Source organism: Rhipicephalus sanguineus, chromosome 2 (genome assembly GCF_013339695.2).
Source record: "Rhipicephalus sanguineus isolate Rsan-2018 chromosome 2, BIME_Rsan_1.4, whole genome shotgun sequence".
NCBI lineage: Eukaryota > Metazoa > Arthropoda > Arachnida > Ixodida > Ixodidae > Rhipicephalus > Rhipicephalus sanguineus.
The window spans coordinates 81,906,367-81,926,174 of NC_051177.1; the positions used below are offsets into that span (position 1 = coordinate 81,906,367).

The 19,808-nt window shown below is 42.1% G+C and overlaps 2 protein-coding genes across 6 annotated transcripts in view; both read right to left on the reverse strand.

Annotated features, from left to right (window-relative positions):
• LOC119383237 (MAP kinase-activating death domain protein) overlaps positions 1–9,732 on the reverse strand; it is a 75,297-nt gene extending 65,565 nt beyond the window's left edge. For all 4 annotated transcript variants that reach the window (XM_049412457.1, XM_049412458.1, XM_049412459.1 and 1 more), the window contains exons 1-2: positions 9,529–9,732; positions 1,044–2,316 (exon numbers count right to left, since the gene is read on the reverse strand). In XM_049412457.1, the coding sequence (XP_049268414.1) occupies positions 1,044–1,624 (581 nt within the window). In that variant the 5' untranslated portion in view covers positions 1,625–2,316; positions 9,529–9,732. The remainder of the gene's footprint in view (positions 1–1,043; positions 2,317–9,528) is intronic.
• A 3,777-nt stretch (positions 9,733–13,509) lies between these two features.
• The window catches only part of LOC119383240 (liprin-alpha-4), a 45,510-nt gene continuing 39,211 nt past the window's right edge, over positions 13,510–19,808 (reverse strand). For both annotated transcript variants that reach the window (XM_037651289.2, XM_037651288.2), the window contains 2 exons: positions 17,659–17,727; positions 13,510–16,914 (listed from right to left, as the gene is read on the reverse strand). In XM_037651289.2, coding sequence (XP_037507217.1) covers positions 16,858–16,914; positions 17,659–17,727 — 126 coding nt within the window. In that variant the 3' untranslated portion in view covers positions 13,510–16,857. The remainder of the gene's footprint in view (positions 16,915–17,658; positions 17,728–19,808) is intronic.

Consider the following 19,808-nt stretch of genomic DNA (forward strand, 5'->3'; position numbering starts at 1 on the left):
GAACTGTGCAACGTAAGCTAACCCTTACAAGAATGGCCAGCTATAAACACTGCTGATGCTACGCAAAGAGACTGACATTCCTGAAAGGGATCGACTGAGAATGCTGCTCTTCGCAGAGCACTTTCTTGGCAGAAAGATTTGGTGATTAGCTTAAGTGCAAGAAACATCACAACACAACAGTGACACACGAGCCCATTCTGTGGTGCATCATCATGGTTCTTTATGCAACGTGTGCAACACTGGGTAAGAGGAGGTTGTTTCACAGATGTATTACTACGAACAAATACAAGAGATTAAAGAAAAAAAGTTTTTCCAAGTAATAACTTGAAAGCGCAATTGTACACTGCTACTCATACAACTATTGAATTTGGTACAGGCCTCACGCTAACAACCGTCTCCTTAAACAAACCTGAACACGAAGTTTGTCCTTCACTCAGTTAAGTTGAGCACAGCGCTGCCGCTCAACTCAAAATGACATCGTGCATGTCAAGATTCGCTGCAGATTATCGTTAATATGTAGTGACCACTAGTGCCTAATGTGTGGTGCTGCCATCAACTTTCCCGGGTTGAGGTGAAGTGTTGAGTGGAGGGACATTCCAGAATACAGGGATAACCTCATAAGCTGACATCATGACAACATTACACAAGTTTGCAAATTATGACCATCTGGTGCTCTTTAACGTGCACCTATGTCTAATTACAGATGTCTCTGGCATTTCGCCTCCATCGAAATCAGCAGTCGAGCACCATAACCAGTAGACCACCGTGGTGGGCTAGCACCAGTGGAAAAAAAAAAGTCACTCGTAAGCACAAGCTATCACAAACAATGCACACATGACAAGAGTTTGCACTTCTTCTGTAAAGGGTTTGTGTTACTCTCTGTGATACATTCATGCAATGAACCACGATGATGCACCAGAGAATTCCAGCGATGGTCTCTTCTTTTATAGGGGTTCCTTTTCAAGCCCAATATTGTGGATTAAGAGCAACCAATCCAAAAGGCTTACGAATCTGGCCCCATAAACCCCACCAGCCCATCGTACCTGCTGGGTAACCGGTTGGCCATCCTTGAGCCAAGCAGCAGGCGCTCATGCGATGAGTCGACCAGCTTGCGTAGCGCAAAAAGGCACTCACGGAACGTCGAGAAGAACGGGTGGTGGCTAATGATGCACAGCGACACGAGCGAGTGGCTCGACAGGCGCTTGCGTCGCCGGGCCCGGGGTGCCGGTATGGGCCGCCCACCTGGGTACTCGGGCACACTGCCTCCGTCGCCACTCTCGACAGACGAAGACCGCTGTGTGCGCAGTGCCGCCCGGTCGATGGGCCGGAAAAAGTTGACGCAGATGCCGTACCGCACTCGACTCGTGTCTTTCTCAGTGAGCGAGAAGACGAAGGGTGTCGACTCGCGGAGGCTCGTGCGCCTGGGCCCAACCAGGAGGCATCCCTCGGGCTGGCAGAAGAACACCACGTCTGTCGGAAGCGGGAAGTCTGCATGGTCTTCGATGGGGTACCGTCGCAGCAGCTCCGGTGGCTGGACGGGCAGATTCCGGTTGGGTTGGCGGACCCCAGACACGACGATGTAGTCTAGTAGGCGTGGGCTGAAGTACTTGCGCACGGCGTCCATCGGCGACGCCTCTCTTTCTTTTTGTGTGCCCCTTTTCCTTCTTTATCTTGCAGACTTGTGCCCCCAGCCTACAGTTCACAACACTAGATCCTCAAGGGGTAAAATGTTTACTTTGCTCGCACTGGTTTTTTTTTTTTTTCCTCAATTTACTTCTGCTGTGTTCGGTAGACCTTGTCGTCTTGCTGACAAAGAGTCTGTGTCAAAGAGGTCTGTTCGGAGAAGTTGCTTCAACTATCACACATTTGATGCCAATGTCCTCCAGCAACAAACTTGTCTCGAGCGCACAAGTACTTAAATGTGTCCCAAGTTTAAAAGAAGACGCGAAAGAAGCCTTTAAAGCACTGAATCCTATGTAAGCACTTTGGCAGAATGAGATATGTACACAAACTGTGTGAGAAGCAAGGCCTCCAGAGGAAGGTTTGAGAAGGAACTGAGGGTTTGCACAGTAAACTAAGCCTCTAATGGGCAAGAATTAAAAATTAAAACAAAGCAAGAAGAAAACTAAATGACAACTAAGGAGGGGCAAAAAAAAGAAGAGTTCATTTGTAGTTATCTGTTGATGTAGACAGTGCGTGTGGGCTGCTCCATGGTAGTTATATTGCTGATAAACACCGTTGCTCGAAAGATGGCCCACCGCGTCTCCTCCGGAAGTGCTGTGCCCACCGATGCCATGGCTTAGTCATTCCTTTGCACTGCATCAGAATTAAGAACAAAAAAAGGAAGGAAGGGCACAAGTGAGGGCATGCAGTAATCGCCACAGTTTTATGACACAAGCCACTACAGCAGATACAGACAACATGCAAAGGTGCAAAATATGTGGGCTTAAAGTCACATGAAGCATGTATCATTAGCTTCAGTAGCACTTTTGTGCAATTGGCACTTTAATGCCATCTTTAGTGCAATTTGTTACCTAGGCATATTCACTGCCATATTCCCAACATCTCATTATTCATTTCCCGAGATAACACCATGAGACTCTTCACTTAAATGAAAATAATTGCTCACAACAATGTTGCGTGAGGAAGGTGACATACACAAAAAGAATAACTATCACTACATGCTCTTAGTCATGTAAAGCACCTTTGAAGTTAAATATAGTGCTTTCAAAGAAAATTTATTTCAAGCACTGCAAGCTGCATGTAAAAATGTCATTTGCAGCTGAGCGATCACACTGAGTAGATAGAGTCACAATGTCTACAAATAATATTTGTTAACTTCAAACTATCGCATTTAAGGTCTTTGTGCCGGAAACATAAAAGCAACTGCATCCTAAGGCAAGACCATTATGCCGCCTTACTGTGTGATAGCTATAGGAACAGACACCTCCAAAGATGAGCCTTGTTGAAAAATCAAACAAAATGAATCTGCATTAGGATACAACTGTCTTCCAGTGTACAACACATACAATCTGTTAAGTGAAATAAGATATTTATGGTAATTCAAATACTTTCCAATTATAATTTTTCACGCACAGTGTCCCTACCAATGAGCCTAAAGCCTCTGTTCTGGCAAATTTTGGATGGCTTGTATAGCACATTAAATAAGAGGTAGTTTAGCTTTGAATCACAGCACCTTAATCAACTCACTACTCACAGCACAGTGCCATGATAATCTGGGCTAAATATAGATAGAACATTGTTTTTGCATATCAATAATAACAAAAAAAACACTGCTGATATTCACCAACATAGCAGAAAAAACAGCAAAGGAATGGTCGAAGGCATCTAAACAAAAACCTGAGCACAATAAATGCAGTGCCCTAGATCAGAAGTATTTAGAAGTACAACACTTCTGGATAAGTTAAAGAAAAACACTGTTTACTGAAAGTTTAATTTATTAAAACACCCTTCAAATGATCCTGTAATCTACTTCTTAACTTAGGTGACTTAAGTTAAGAGAAAAGTTTTCATCAGGTTCATTGGTTTTTAATGTCTTGGTGTTATTAGACCAAAGTAAAAAGCTTCTCATCCAATTCTGCACTATTATATACACTGAACAAAAGTGTGAAAGAAATTTTAGAAGGTAGATGTTTTTCAACTGTGCTGGCTGGGAAGCTAAGCTGTGACCTAGTGATTTGCAATTGAACCATAATCCCAAATCTCGAACAGCGAGCCCACAACCTGCTGTGACCAAGAGGGGCAATCTTGCAAATACTTTTCAGCAAGATTGAAAGAACTGGCATCTCATTTGCAGTGTATTATGCACGAGTTTTCTGTTAAATGTCACTCTGATTAAATCTAAGCATCCTGTCTGTTATGGTTGCTATGGTAACTATGAGTCTTGTGGCACCAGAGTTAAGTGAAACAGGGGTCGTTCAGAAGCAGATCAATAGAGTGAAATCAAATTGAAGATGAATGTATGATGGATACAGCTGCGTGCTGTACATGCTTCAAGTGGTGGCTTCAAGGTACTGAACAATAGTGTAGGCACACCTACAGTAAGTATACAGGCAGATCAACATTGATCAGAGAACTTGCTTGCACAAACGTACTGAGCAATAGCACCAAAGCGCTGCAGCAGTTTAGTTTACTGAAGACATTTTCTAGTGTTAGAGAACCATTACTGAATGAGAATTCATTGCAGTCCTAAGTTAGACGTTAGTGTATGCAAGCCTATGAGTGAACTGAAAGATCCATGCATGCCACCATGATCTTGGAGGATTTCGTTTGCTTGGATCCAGCATCCATAACAGTAAAAAGTAAACAACATTATAGTCCTCAAAATTATGATGTGACAAAGAAAAAAGATGCATCACATCTGGAGAAAGTGACATTTATACTAAGCATTAGAGATGGATTATTTGCATACAACATTTGTTACGCTGTGAAAATTGTAAGGGAGTGCCTAAGTTACTCGTACCTTAAATCAAAGAGAAAGGCGTCAACACTGGCCACAAGCTGGACCTGTGGCATATATGTAGTGGTAAAGAAACGAGTGATGTCACCCAACCATGCCTTGAAAAATTTTAGCATCTTAAGTAGACTGCTTTTAATGTTATTAAATTTTTCGTTTGAATGTCTAATTTGTGAACATAACCCAATTGTATGGTAATCCCCCTCACTCCTCCAAGTAATACCTGCAGGGGCCCTTAAAGTAGATAAATAAATAAATAAATCCAGTACAAAACTAAAGTGTCAGCAACACCATGAACTTTTGTCAGTCATACTGAGCAACAGCAGGCACAATGAACTTTAATTTTCCTGTGATCTAAAAATCTCTAAAGTGTGCTGCACTTTAACTTGTTCCTACGATTATTTCGGTAGTATTTGCAAAAATAAGTACAATCGAAAACAGTACTTTTCAACGGGGCACATCTTGTTTAAATAGCATGAACAAGGCACATTAAAAAAAACATTTAGAAATTATATGATTTCTTCCTGTTCTCATTAGCATCTCTTGTTCCTTCCTACTCCCGTCTCACTACCGCTGATGAATATAATTGTCAGCTATGCACTAGACAGTTATGATGCAGTGAACATGCTTTCCATTTCCTTCTACATCAAGCCCTTTCATTTATGTTTATTTGTTTCTTTCTCCCTTGTGCTGTCAGTAAGGGCTCTTTCTTTTCAACTTTTTATACCCAGTTTCACAACTTGTGGTCCCTGACATCGTTTCAGGCACGCAGCTAAAGCTACTTTCTGACCAAAAAAAGATAAAAAAAAAGAACTGCGTAGGTTCCAGGTCTACAACCTTTCTGCCGTGACAACTGACAGATGCAGCTAGTGTCATCGTTGAGCACAGTGCCTAACAAGCTAACTGATACGGACACAAAGCCGTCTAGTGCAAGCAACATGCCGAGACTCTTACACTACATGCAGCAGGGGTCATGCTGCTGTGTGTCAAAAGGCATGAAAAACCAATAAATACACATGCACCATAAGCAGAATTTTTTTTAGCAACTTATCAATTTGGCAAAGGAACTCAAGAAAGGGTGGAAGAACACAGTGCAAGAGAAAAGGCTCAGCTCTACCGTCTAAGCCATCCTCTTTTCTTTCTTCTATATGAACGAAGTTATTAAAGGGACACTAAAGAGAAACAATGAATCGGTTTAGATCGATAAATTGTGCTCTGAGAACTCTAATGTCATTAATTTCGCCATAATATGTTTATTAATAGAAGATAAAATCAAGTTCAAAGTTTCATTTTTAAATTTCGAGCCGAAATCTCCCCACGTGATGTCACGGATTTCAAAGTGTATTTATCGTATTTTGGTGTCATTGGCTCAACAAAATTACCCCAAACTTGGTATGTTAAGTCTATGGCCCCCTCAGAGGACAATGTACTTCATTTTTACCGATTAGGAACTACGTGGTCCCTAGTAGGCGCAGTCAAAACATGTGACGTCACAGCGAATGGTGTGGAAACTTTAAGGTGGCGTCGCCACCCACACGTTGTTTTTGCTTGTTTTCTCGCTTACTAAGCGTCTTCTCGCAGCAAGCATGGTGTTTTTGATATCGTGAAAGAGTACTTTACTAATACGAGAAAAGCGTTTTGCTCTTTAGTGTCGCTTTAAGATCAGAGAACCTACATAGGGTTATACAGAACGTCACTGTAGAATCTTGCAGCAGAACAATTTTAAAAGCATCCTACAAGAATGCTATTTTTTAGATCAACAAACCTCGAGTTCAGAAATGCAATGCCACATCGGCTACAGCAGAGGGCAGCTTAATGTTAGGCATTGCACCTCTTATGTACAAGTGACCAAGCTTGACATAGTAAATTTTACCAAACACTCGAGATGTCCGTTTAATGTATATGTGGTCGCTTAAAAAGAATGCGGTCACTTTAAAAAGAGCGAGAGACATGGCCATTCGTATTAAAAAATGAACATAAGTGTTGTTGAATTCCCTTGAATGTTTCTCACACTTCAACCTAACACTGCTATAACAGGTTAATACCTTTGCCGTGCTTTTGTTGCAATGAACTGTAAAAAATGAATTGGTTGTATGGAGCATTATGTGCCAAAATGACTATAAAGCATGCCATAGCAGGGAATTTCTGGTTACATTTCGACCATCTAGTGTTCATTAGCATGATCCTAGATCTAAGTACATAGGCATTCTTGTATTTAGCCCTTCACAAAAATGCAGCCACCGTGGCTGGAAATCGAGCCTACGCTTTCGTGCACAGCAGAATGATGCCACGGTTGCTAAGCTACCAAGATGAGTTGCGATGAAGTGTGACCAAGGTAAGCAAATACAAATGTCCCCAGAAACTCCTGACTTCTCACTCAAGAGTCATTCAGCCCAATTTGGATGTTCATTTCAGCAGCTTCAGTGAATATAAATAAATACTCCCGACTACTTTAAGTTCATTAGTTCTTACAAAAAGGCTCATTTCTTTAAAGAATGGATTCTGTTAATGAGGCCTGCTTAAATTCAGGAGACATTGTAGGTCTTCTTCACTTTATATATATATATATATATATATATATATATATATATATATATATATATATATATATATATATATATATATATATATATATATATAGAACTTGTTTTCATGTTTCTTGTGCAGGCAATGAAGGACGGCAATTAAATCTGTACCCAGGAGTTAGTTCCCAATCGTTAGAACAATGTATGCTATGAAGCGAGTATTAAAAGAAGGATACAATTCGTACAGTCAGGATAAGTTCTGAACTTAGAATGCTGATCGATACCACACTGACATAACTGTACCTTACAATTTCTTCTTCTTGGTCTTCCCTTTTCTGTGAGTTCCTTTCTTATTTGACAACACTTTCCTTTTAAGTGCAATATAGCTACATATTAAATTTGTCCTGGAGTTGCAACCCTTGTTCAAATCCTTTTATTCATTTATTACTCTGAATTAAAAAAAAAAAAAGCTTGTGAAAATATAGCAATGATTTTGTCAAAATATGCTACTATGTTTGCAATAAAATAAACATAAGGAGTATAGCGTACATTACATGTGGATATAACTTAAGATTATAATTGTGTGTACAGGTTAAATAATAATGATAGTAACAAGAAAGATTAGAAAGAAACATGCAATAAATGTTAGCCATCACAATGCATGCAACTAATATGTAGAAATAAAAAGATCATAACTTGTACAAAAGAAAGTGTTCTTGTACAAAAATATTTTACCGCTTGGTCCCAGTGATAAAAGGGTGGGTGTACCTTTACGCTGTTCAAACAGGCGCTGCAAATTAAGCATCTGTGAATAACAATAAAATGCTGATACCATAGTCGCACCCGGACGTGTACCACATGGATGCTTCCTTTTTTATCTTTGTTTGCACAGCATCAAACCAGCTGTACGGGCTCAGGTATATATTACACACTTTTCAAGGATTTTGGCTGCCATTTCAGACAGCTGCTGCATTCAATTCATCTGCAAAACCTGCTCTATAAGCTCTGGGCAACGAGTGTTGAGGCATTTAATGATCTCTATACGTACTGCGTGGCTTTTTCACACGTGCTCACATTTCATTTATTTCTTTTTTTTTCTCCTTATTTGCTGCTCAAACGAAATGTAAGAGTACTGTTCATCTGGTATTTTAGCACCACGCAAAATCTCTTAAATATGTGTAGACGGATCAATGTGATTGATGGCTATCCGCCTCTCGTGCGCTATAATAGTGTTTCAAGCGCTATACACATATCAAAATAAAACGTCGACTCGAAATGTGCATTTCCTGTCACAGATGCACGAATATCCATGCACGTTATGGCAGCTAGAGCAGCGATGAACGGTATGGTACGGCTCATCGGATGAATACGGTTACATATATATGGAGTGGGTAAATAGACTGCGAGTGACATTATCAATCGATATATACAATGGGATAAAGTACCCGTCCCCTGAAACTATCTCTGGTAAATGCAGCGTGAGACCTAAACCGCGAACAAAAACGCAGCAAATCTGCACGAAACGGCAAGCATGAAGACCAGCAGTAATAGCAAGAAATTCATGCACAGGCAAAACAAGACGACGAAAGACGCGGCTTCATCGTCGGGAACGTCAAGATCTATCATACGCGCAACCTACGCGCTCTACCGCACGTCCTGTGCCCGTACGTTCAAGAAAGCGGCAGCTACTCGTAAACGGAAAAGGCGTAGGCGGCTATACGATACGCTTGTGCTGTCGGTTTCCGATCCCCCGTATACAATCCACCGTGCTACGCAACAGAGCTGCGTCGGCAAAGGGCCGCGCCCATCGATCCGCTTTGCTGCAGTACACTAGATGGACACCGCGACCGCTGCTCTAGTCAGAGAAACCGAAACACGGTTGATGGCAGATAGAGTTGGCTGACAAGTAAAACGAAACAGAAAACAAGAACCTGCGCCCATGACGTGTATACATCCGCAGCTTTCGAGTTTCCGAGCGCTCACCGAGTATATACGAGCATCAAAATATCCCAAGTTGAAACGTGTTCCTGCTCCCTTCCACATCATCTGACGTGCGATGCTTCCGTGATAATACGCCAACCGCGAAGTAATGTTCAGATGCATCAGTGCCGCTTAAAGCATTGCGATTTCTTTAGTACTCCGGTGACAAACTCTGCGCCAAACGACCTTCGAAGACCCAGTGCGCGGGCCCAACCCCCATCGACCGAAAAATCAATACGGCGCCGCTCCGCGCAGCGCGCGTCTCGCAAGCCCTGCGATCTTCCGGCCCATTTCCTCCCATTTAGACAGATAATTATGTCACGACCATATTGACGTTAACGTCGCCGTGCTCCCAACAGTGTGCGATCTTCCTTCCGTAGCAGCAACTACAAACGACGTTAACGCGACAGAGCGCAAGAAAATCGGCTATTCGCGTATTCCGAAAGCCATGGCCCGCAGAGCCGGAGTAGGTAGGCAGCGCGCGATGCTCGCCGAAGTTTCATGGTACTTTTGGGCACCTCCTATTTCTGAAAAAGCGACACTCACCTCCCAGTGACCATGACATCTTCAGAAAGAAGTAGCTGCAACTAAGCTGTCAGAAAACAGGACAACCATGACTTAAATTGGAACTTAGTGTACAGTGAAGGCAAGGCACGACACACTCCGCGACTCTGAGGAGCGCCGCACTGGCTGCAAAACTGCAGCGCCTCCAACGGCGTGACGTCAAAAGCCACTCAGCCAGTGGGGCCATCGAAGATATGCAACCAGCCTGAGCCATACGTCAAAGCGAACGGAAATTAAGCTTATGAAGAGAGTTTCATGTAACTCACGCGCTTGTGATGAACAGGCTACGCAAGTTTGTTTTACCTGCGTAGCATGTTTTTTCCCAGTGCGTGATTACGCGCGCACTACTTTGCGCGCTACGTTGCGGCGCGCGCAAATATAACGGGATCAGCGCTGGGCTGTATCACTGCGACCGAATACGACATGCGATGCCGTGGGAAGTAACTTTTCAGATGTGCCTGTACAGAAGAGATTATCTGCACAGCAAACTGTCAAGAAGACAGTTCTGTGACATCGCATTGCGTTGGCGAACTCTTCTCCGCCTTTTCAGGCGCGCTTCGCTTGCTCGCACGCCAGACCTCCTCGAAGAAAAAAAAAAGAAATCGATTTTGCGGCATTACTCTTCCGTGGCTTCTGCGGAAGCCATGCTGGCCCTTTGAGATTCACTAGCGTGCAGCAAGCAAACAAAAAGAAAACAAACAGTTGCCGTCGCCAAACTAGGGGCCATGCACCTAAGAAAAAGCCGCTGAAGCATATATCGTACAAATTCAAAATAAGGAAACTTTAAGGGCGCGTTTTCAATTTGTTAGACACAATGTTAATGAGAACCAACAGCCAATCAAGCCAAAGAAAGTATAGGGGACGTTATTTGTAGTAATTATGATATGTTATACACATTTATATCATAAATGTGTTTAAAAACATTCATGATATAAATGTGTATAAACATTTTACCATAATTACTACAAATAACGTCCCCTATACTTCCTTTGGCTTGATTGCCTGTTGGTTCTCAACATTGTACAATTTTGGCATAAAAGTAGCTCTCATTTGTTCATCTATTGACACTAATCTGTTGGAATACTACTTCTCATTTACTTTTCTGCATAAATTAGCTTCATTAGCACACTTACCAAGTACTAAGGAATTGTGGCACATCGAAGCAACATGCTGGATGTAACTTATGCAACTGGGTGATGCTTCCACTCTCCCAGCACCGATAACTTACAGACGCCCATTATACCTCTATCATGTTCTTATGGAATGTGCTGCAAGTACCTTGCGTAAATAATGACCAGTAGACACATCATGTTTACTTGGATGTTAATTTTATTTACAAAAGAAATTATGACTTTTTGAGAGCAAAAGGTCTCTCAAGATTCACACAGGAGCTCAGTCATGTGCGCTTTGGTACATCGCAACGCTGCCACTCATCACTCAAGGTCCTCGCTTATACATTACAGAAGACATGCGCATCCTACGGAATTGGCTGGCACATAAATGCAACATGTATAGGTATAATACTTTTCATTTTGTACGTGACAGCAGTCCTACTACATAGCCTCTGGAAAAATGTACAGCGCACTTCTGGGATTTCACACGGTGCTCTGCACCACATACACCCAGGGGCAGCAATTGTTAACTCAGTGCTTGTGAATGGCCACAGAATAGAGAAACGAGTGCTAAAACTGCAAACAAACAAAAGAAAGGCAAGTCCAGCTATGCGGGGTAAATAAACAGACATGCATAAAGTAGATGGTTTGCACTGACATGAACATTAAATATACACCAGTATTTACAGCTATGTTTCACTGGGTAGTACTGATGCGTCCGAGGTTCTATAAACATGCACACGACACGCACACAAAACTACACCTATGCTTGTGCTCTGATAAAGAAAAAATGTCCTTGCGTGACAAATCAGGCGAGGTTTGAGAAGAGGAGGTACACGGGAGGTTGCCGATTCCTGTGCTCAAAGAAATAAACAATAATTTCACATAATGAGGAGAACAAACCCTCAATTGTCAAGAAGCACAACTCTCAAGTCCCAAGGTGTACTGATACACTGGTGAAGGCACATGACTTTTTTTGGTGTGACTCACAATGATGGGACATACTTGAAACAGACAGGCCATGTGTAAGTCAACACGTCGCACAAAAAATAAACAAGACCACCTTTGAAACTGTGACTGTGAGCTCACCCGTATTCGTGAACAAAACAAACACAAATAAACGTGTAGTTCCGGTGTACACAGTGTTTTTCGACGATCATAAAAGCTGGCCTGGAGGTGATCTTTATGAATACTACGCATCTCTCTAGTGCAATGAAATGCTGAAAGTTTATAGGCTAAAATTTACAGCATGCCACCTTACCAAGAGATAACGCTCAATCGTGAAATGAACACAGCAAGCATTGCTCAGATCTGCCCTTAAACTGTGACTTCAAAGACCAAGTCATGTTTTCCTGTTTAAAGCCTTCCTGATAGCTCTTAGTGAATATAAAATTTAGGGCTTCTTACATGGCACATGCAGGCCTATGAATGAGGGCATATGATTCACAGAAGTGCTGTGAATTAAACTAAGCTCTCCAAGTGCAGACACAAAGTAGGTGAATAAGAAGGTGCTGCAAGTGCCCACCGCTCATTTCAGTTGTGTCCCACGCCCATTTCCCTTACCCCATCCAAGACCATTTCTTATTAACACCTATAGTGCACAAAAGGAAAAATACACAGCAGTACGATCCAGACCCAGCACTGTGTCCTTGTCGTAATGCTGTGTCTTGTTGCTTTTGTGCGCTATAGGTGTTAATATGGAGTTCCTACATGCCCAAGCACACGCTCTTTCAAGACCCTTTCGTTTTAGTTCCACAATTCAAAAGGACGTGCTAAACAAATAATGCAACCTTGCAAACAAGTACAAATAAATTAGACAGCCTGAGTCAGCAATGTAACAAGTGAAGCACAGCCCACATTTCCAAATGCAAATTAAGCAGCACAACAACAAAACAATCAACGTAAACAAAAACATAAATGGCGGGCAGCCCACAGTCTGCAAAAAAAAAAAGCCGACATGTAGTATGCACGATCTTTGCACACGGACATCACTCATGCACTGACGGTTGCTACGTTGTGACGGAAAGAAAACGGGCTCAAAAGGAGGAAGAATCAAATAATAATAATAATAATAATAATAATAAAGAGGAGGGGAAGACATAAACACAAGCCTTGCCTGCGCATGATATGCAACACTCATGAGTTACATAGCTGCTTGACTGACACACTGTTTCTTGTCCCATTGGTCGAGACAGCACTTGAATGCTCCCGAGCATGTCACAAATGCCCCTGTACAAAACTCAACGCTGCATTTCAGACCAATATTCCCATTCATTCATTACACATACATATGCCACATGCCAGAGATGTCCCATAGCTTCCATTCCAAGATTAGCGGTAAATAATGAAACGAACGCAAATAAAAAGGGGGCCTCTTTACAGCTTTACAGTTCCTACGATTTGCCACTTGTTTTTCCTTTTATAAGGTATTGCTCTCATATTATATAACATCAGCACTGAACTGACTTCTGTACAGCATAAACACGCTGAAAGCCTTGCACACAGCACTTGTGCCATGTCTAGACTTCTTAGCTCATTGCAGTGAGTACTAGAAACTGTTCTGGTTTCTTTGGTAAGCACAGTGGCCTTAAATTGCACATATAAGTCATACTGAAAACAGAGCTCAATACCTCCTGTGACGTTCCCCCAAAGGCTGCATATGCGACAACCCAGAAATGCATTAACACAGCAATGACGAGTGATTAAAAGAAAAAAGAACAGCTTCTTAGTTCCAGAATATGTGTTGGTCACGCGTTCAGTCGTCTCGCTATCAAGCTGCTGCATTTCGAAGCTCTAATATACACTACACAATATTTTGTTTGTTTCTTTTTTTTTTCATTAGAAATTCGGTAAAAAAAAACGGAAACTAAATGTGTGCATCGTAGTTATTCCGGATTTAAGGTAACAAAACGAAGGTAAAAATGGCCCAAACATAATGTAAAACAGTGATACTTCCTTTAATACAAGCATACATTCTGCATGTCCTACATGCCCCTAAATGGCATAAGAACAACAGCTAACTGAAACATCCTTCATGAATGGCAATGATACAAAGCCAAACGCACTGAATGCAGCAACCTCAAAATGCACACTTGACAAAAATGGTTGTGGGTGAACAGCATCTCACTCAGTACACCTCGGTGAACTCATTATTCTCATTACACCTCGGTACACTCATTGCACCTCGGTACACCGAGCGAATGATCAGTAGTCTCAAATGTCTGTGCCCCTAATATCTGGCACAAGTTGATCGTACACAACATTCGAGAATGAGAACTTTGTGATGCAAGTTCAGTGAAATACTTAAATACCCCCGTTCTCATCAATGCCGTGACCGCATAGACAAATGTGACGCGCACTTGCCTTCCAGAAAATGGATCGCATCAAGTGCTACACGTAATATAAAAACTAATTTAATATTTCTAATATGCTACACGGCTCACCTAGAACTTTATAAAATAGGAGGAGAGGAAAAGACCATTCGCATGTCATTTTTGACACGCAAGCTGCCAGTGCAAGTGCAAAAAAAAAAACAAAAAAAAAAAAAACCAGAGAAATGCTGGCTGAATGCAACACCAAAATCACGAGAACAACAAATGTGCTTTCTGACTAGTCTTCCCAGTTTCACAAAAAACACTGTGCAGAAAAGGTGGTGGCATAGCGTGGGCATGAAAGCAAACTAAAAACAACATGTGCTTAAGGTGCTGTGCATTATATATTACACTATTATGCGCGAACGCACCGGCAAATCAAAATAACATGTGCTAACTATGACTTGAGTGATTAAAAAATCAAGGTAAACCAGGCCTGACCTTGGCAACTGCTTATTGGAAACTACTCAACAACAAAAGCGCAATTCACTGCAAACATATAAACAATGAAAAGAAGAAAAACTATACAAACAAAACTAGATACTGTGGATGAAAGCTGCTTCTCAAACACGTTTCAAAATGTGAGAATGTGACCACCTGACAGGAAGAACTAAGTTTTTAGCCCATTAATCCCGCCTCAAGCTAATGATGTGAATGTTTTAATGCGAGCAACGAGCAAGCTTTCTTGGCAAATGTAATACGCTGTGCTGACAACCTACAGCATAGGTCAGTAAGGTTGCTCAGTCACATTAAAGAAGCCGAACTTTTCCTAAAATAAAAGGATCACTGTTAGGTGTCATTTGCAGTGGCTACATTCATTTGAATGTTACTTTCAAATGTTGTCATTCGAAGGTCATGGCTTCTCTCATGCACTCCAAAAATAAAAATTAAAAATGGTGTCAGATGGCAGTTAAGCGACTCGTACAACAAAATAATTTCACCATAAGCTACCTGTTTTCCTTTTGTTTCAATCACGAGCAACACAAGCACAATGCTACTGTAAGCTCAAAGCAGCAACAGAGGCCTCCTTATCTAAAGGAATTCATGTGGCGCACAGCTTCCACGTTGTGCAAAGCTCGATCAAGAGTGGAATGACATTGAGGCCAAAGGATTCAAGAAGAGAAACACTAGTTAAATTTTAAATTTCATCCCTCAAGTGCTGCTATAGCTGCACGGTAGCCTGTCATACTTGGGTGATGGCCATTTTTGATGCCCTCTCTTTCAAGCAACTGGAATGCATTCAGATACACCTATGTGTTCCTGCTCTCTGCATTAGAAGAAAAGTGATGGTTGACAGTGAACCTATTAGGGACGCCTGTACTAAAGTCATCATCATTATCTGCACCTGGGCGAATGAAATAGCTCAGCACGACTTCCACACTCAAGTGTGCCGCGCGAAAAGTGCAAAGTAAACAGCACAAAGTTCTCGAGGGTTTGACAACACATTTCCTGCCATCCACAAAGCGCACATGTAGTGCCAGGGAGGGTTTCTGCAGTGATACCCATTTTCGGATCTCTGTCACATAGTTCGAAAGTGTTCAAAGTGGCCCGGGTTTTGCCTAATGTGCCGTCTCCATGCTGTACAGGGACAGCATGCCCTGTTACAACCTCAACAGTGTTCCCGGGAACCTTTACTCGATCACAGTCAATAACATCATTCATGCAAAGGCCCACGTACATGGCAGCATACTCAAAAACAATGCAGTAAAAACCAAAGGAGCTCCATGGGCTTGCCCTAAACAGATAAGCTTTCTTTACTCCACCTGTAAGCACTGGCAAGGTGCAGACAGCAATGACAGTGTATTTGCGGGATTCAATCAACTGCCTTGGTGTTCGAGTTTACATAGTGTCGTTCAGCACTAAAGACAAGACTCTTACCAGTGGTCATTGAGTGATAAAACCAAAACTAAGAAGCAGTGAGAACTGCAATGCCTTACTCTGCCATCCCAACAAAGCAAAGTAGTGGTTGCTTGTGCATTACTTCTACTTTAAAAAAACTCATGCCGCAAGTGAGTGACATGAATCTACAAGAGTTTTAAAAACGGTCCTCAGAGCGGGAGAGAGAAACACTTCCCAAGTTCTTTGAGCAACATATTAGAAGAAAAAAAAAAACATTCACAATCTTGGAAGTATTGCTGCCTTCAGTATGCTTTCAAGCTACTAAAAGCTAATTTTGCTGCTTAACATTGAAATGGTGTGCAACACATCTTGCATTTACTGCGCAATGTTCTAAAACAGCTCTACATGTATAGACAGTGAAAAGTTTTATAGTAGATGTATCTAGGGCAACATATACAAAAAAAAATCTACAACCCTGGAAACTTCATCCTTTTCAGCATGCTGCCAAGTCAATTGCCTGGCAAGCCACTGCCTGACAAAGCAGTGGTGTGCAACGTCTTTTGGAATTGGTGCACCTGGGACTTTTTTTTTTTTTGGTCGATGAGTTGCACTGTTGATGACAGCGTAGTTGACAAAAAAGTTTCTTTTTTTCTTTGCAACGGACAACTTAGTTAAAAACAAGAGCCAGTGCATTTTTTTCTTTTCAAATGTGTACAGAGTGACCATGAGAACCAAAACTGCCATGGTAGGGAAAAAAAAAGCAAGGTGTAGAACAGCAGTGTGCCATCACTCCTTGCAGACACGCACTGGGAAACACTGCTATCATCACCATCACTACATCACTGAAAACAGTCCGCACCCTTTCAGCGATGAAGTGAGACGAGCCACGCAAAAGTAGTCCTGCTGAGTTGCCAGGATGACTTTTTCTGCCTCGAAGGTTTCGGGTTGAAGGAAAAAAGAGCTCTGATCTTCCTTTCACGGAGAACCCATCATACAAGTCGGTCTCCCTGAAGACCTGGCAGCGCAGCGCCCATGTGCTTGGGTCCCTGGATCATACAAAGTCGGTGAGCACACAATGTGAAAAACAAAGCAAATCAAGTGACTACAGCAGTTACGCTGCTGCATTTAATGTCTCAAAACTGCAGTGGGCTATAAAGGATGCCTCAGGGGGGACCTCTCAATTAGCTTTGACATCTGGGAATTCTTTAGTAGTGCGCACTAAAAGCATTGTTTCATTTACATTCTGGCCGTATTGGAATGAGGCGGCCATGGCTTGGAAGCGAACCCGTGACCTAATGCTCAACAGCCCAACACCAAAGCCACTGAAGTGCCACAGGAAGTCATTATGATGGCAGTTCTCAGAAACAAGAGATCAGTGCTTTTTTTTTAATTCCATTCATATTTAGTCCTCCTGCGTAGTGAATCATCCAGAGAGAAAGAAATGCATCGATACAACATCTAGTAAGAAGTATAAGAGATGTGAAATACTTTGGGTGGCACTACCTCAGATTACACTGGCATGAAAGTAAAAACATTGTGAATTGAGCAAAATGATATGAATTAATTTCCTTAAAATAGCACGAAGAAACAGCTCATATAGTATTGCAGTTTTTGTGGGTCCTCTCGCTGCGGTTATTTGTTTACACTGTCTCAGGGCAATAAAAATGAACGATTCCCATGAGGCACTTTATTTTTGTCTAATTACACTGCAATGTCTAAGTTAGGAAGATGAACTTGAGAAGCCAAGAAAATGGCGAGCATCAAATTACAAAGAAAGAAAGCAGACTTACGTCATCTGGTCTCCTTTCGGTCCCCATGATAAGGAGGCTACTAAACTCATGCTCAAGTAGCTGCCGTGCCTGCAAAAGTTGTTGTAGCAAGATCAGGTCACCAGATGTAGTATTTCAATACATAGCAATAGACGAAGAAATGAATTAAAATGTTGACAACAGAATTGTAATGCCAGTCACGATTTCAGCAGGGTTAAATTAAGATGCCGACATTTATGAGCAACGGCATTCTTGGCACAGCCCAAGCACACTGCCCTTTCATCACAATGCCGAGAAAGTTGCAGATGCCTTCAAAATGTTGTTAAAGCGGAAAGTATCTTTGAAAGTAATCATTCAGGAATCAACACAGGATACAGTCAAGCTTTGTTAAAATACTATTGTAAATGACATGAAAAGACCTTAATTTTATCCTATAGCATTTTTCAGAAGTGTACGAAGCAGACTCATTAACATCGCACGTGTTAATCAAATTTTTTTTTCAATTGTTTTGATCTCCATGAATGGTCCTTCATTCATTATTCAAACAATCATTATTTCTATCATGAAATTGGAACATGACTATCCTGAACATTGTTACATTTACATCCTGAAATTAGAACATGCATTTGAACACTACACATCGCACATGCGTGCCAGCCTCTACAGTAGCCCCACTGAGTCTCCCAACCATAATACCAACAGCAACAGCGCCCGCTCTTCGCAGCAAATTTTGAGGTAAAAATGACGGCTCACAATCAGTTTATTACCATTCACCTCATTCCATGTATAAAATACAAAACTGAGTTTATTTACGAACTGAGTTAGCAACGGTCAGTTACGCCGCTCGTGGCGCTTCAAGCTGGTGGCGAAATAAATAAGCTTTTGTGTGCAGGATGGTGACAAATGCACTTCTTTCAGGATTGAGTTACAAAAGCTTTCGCATTTTAACTGCGAAAGTAGCACAGGAAATAACTGGCATGTGGCATGCTAAACCAGCATTACTCTGGTTCTCTGGAGACTCGCTTGTGTTGCAGGTGAAACATGTGAATTGCTTATGGCAAATTCCACTGGGAGATCCGGAGCGGCCACCGAAATCCTGGAGCGAGCACTCGGATTGTACCAAGCCAAATCTGCCAGTGAAACATGTGAATGCTCCGCGTGAGGTTGCTCCGGAAGTTGTTTATGCATACGTCGCGTAAATTGGCTCCGGGAACTGTTTCTGCCTCCGCTCTGTGCGTTTCCATGGGTCACCGCTGCTACAGTACCGCTGCAAAGCGCGCATTTCGGCCCCGCAGTGGCGTAAAGCAGGCGTGCCATTTTCTTGTGTTGCGCTGACAAATATGGACGAGCACATGGAAATCTCTTCTTCGATGTAGCCGATGATCTTCGGGCGTGTGCACAGTGGGTCAGGGAACATTTCTTTAAACATCATTTCGTAGAGCACGTACGGTTCGTCATCATCACTGCTGCTACTACTGTCAGAACTCGTGCTCTCGCTATCGCTCAGAGCAAGAAGCAAACCAGAAGCTCGCCCAGCAGAGTCAAACAACGCCAGTTTAGGAATGTAAACAAGTGCACAGGGTGATCAGACCCCGCCTTAAACACGCTGAAAACAACCAAGTTGCCCGACTGTACCAGAAATGACGTCACCACGTTGCCGGAGTTCCGGCAAAATCCACCTCTGCATGACGGAGCAACTCGGAACGCTCCGTCGCGGAGTGGGTTGCTCCGAATCTGCCAGTGGAAAACGTGAACTTGCTCCGAATCAACCAGTGGAACGCAGATTCCCGAACGCGGAGCAAGAAAACTTGCTCCGGCTTGACCAGTGGAATTCGCCATTAGTTGAGACGGTTAGTTGGGGTCCTAAACAGCGATGTAATGCTGTTTGAGACTCCTGACAATAGACAGTGCATGCAAATAAATTTCCCTTCAGCGAAAAAAAAAATATCATGAAAGTTTCATGTTATTTCTGATCACCAGAATCAGAGATTTGCTAATCTAAGTAATTTTTTTTCACACGGTATCATCAGGTGCACGTTAAATTGGACGTGCATTAGACATAAGGCTGTGGTGCTGAAATCAAGCAAATAGTACTTAATAAAGCACTGATGTGTACAAACACTTTTTTTCTGCTGCTTTTTTAAATTTAGGCTGGTCACACAACTAGATTG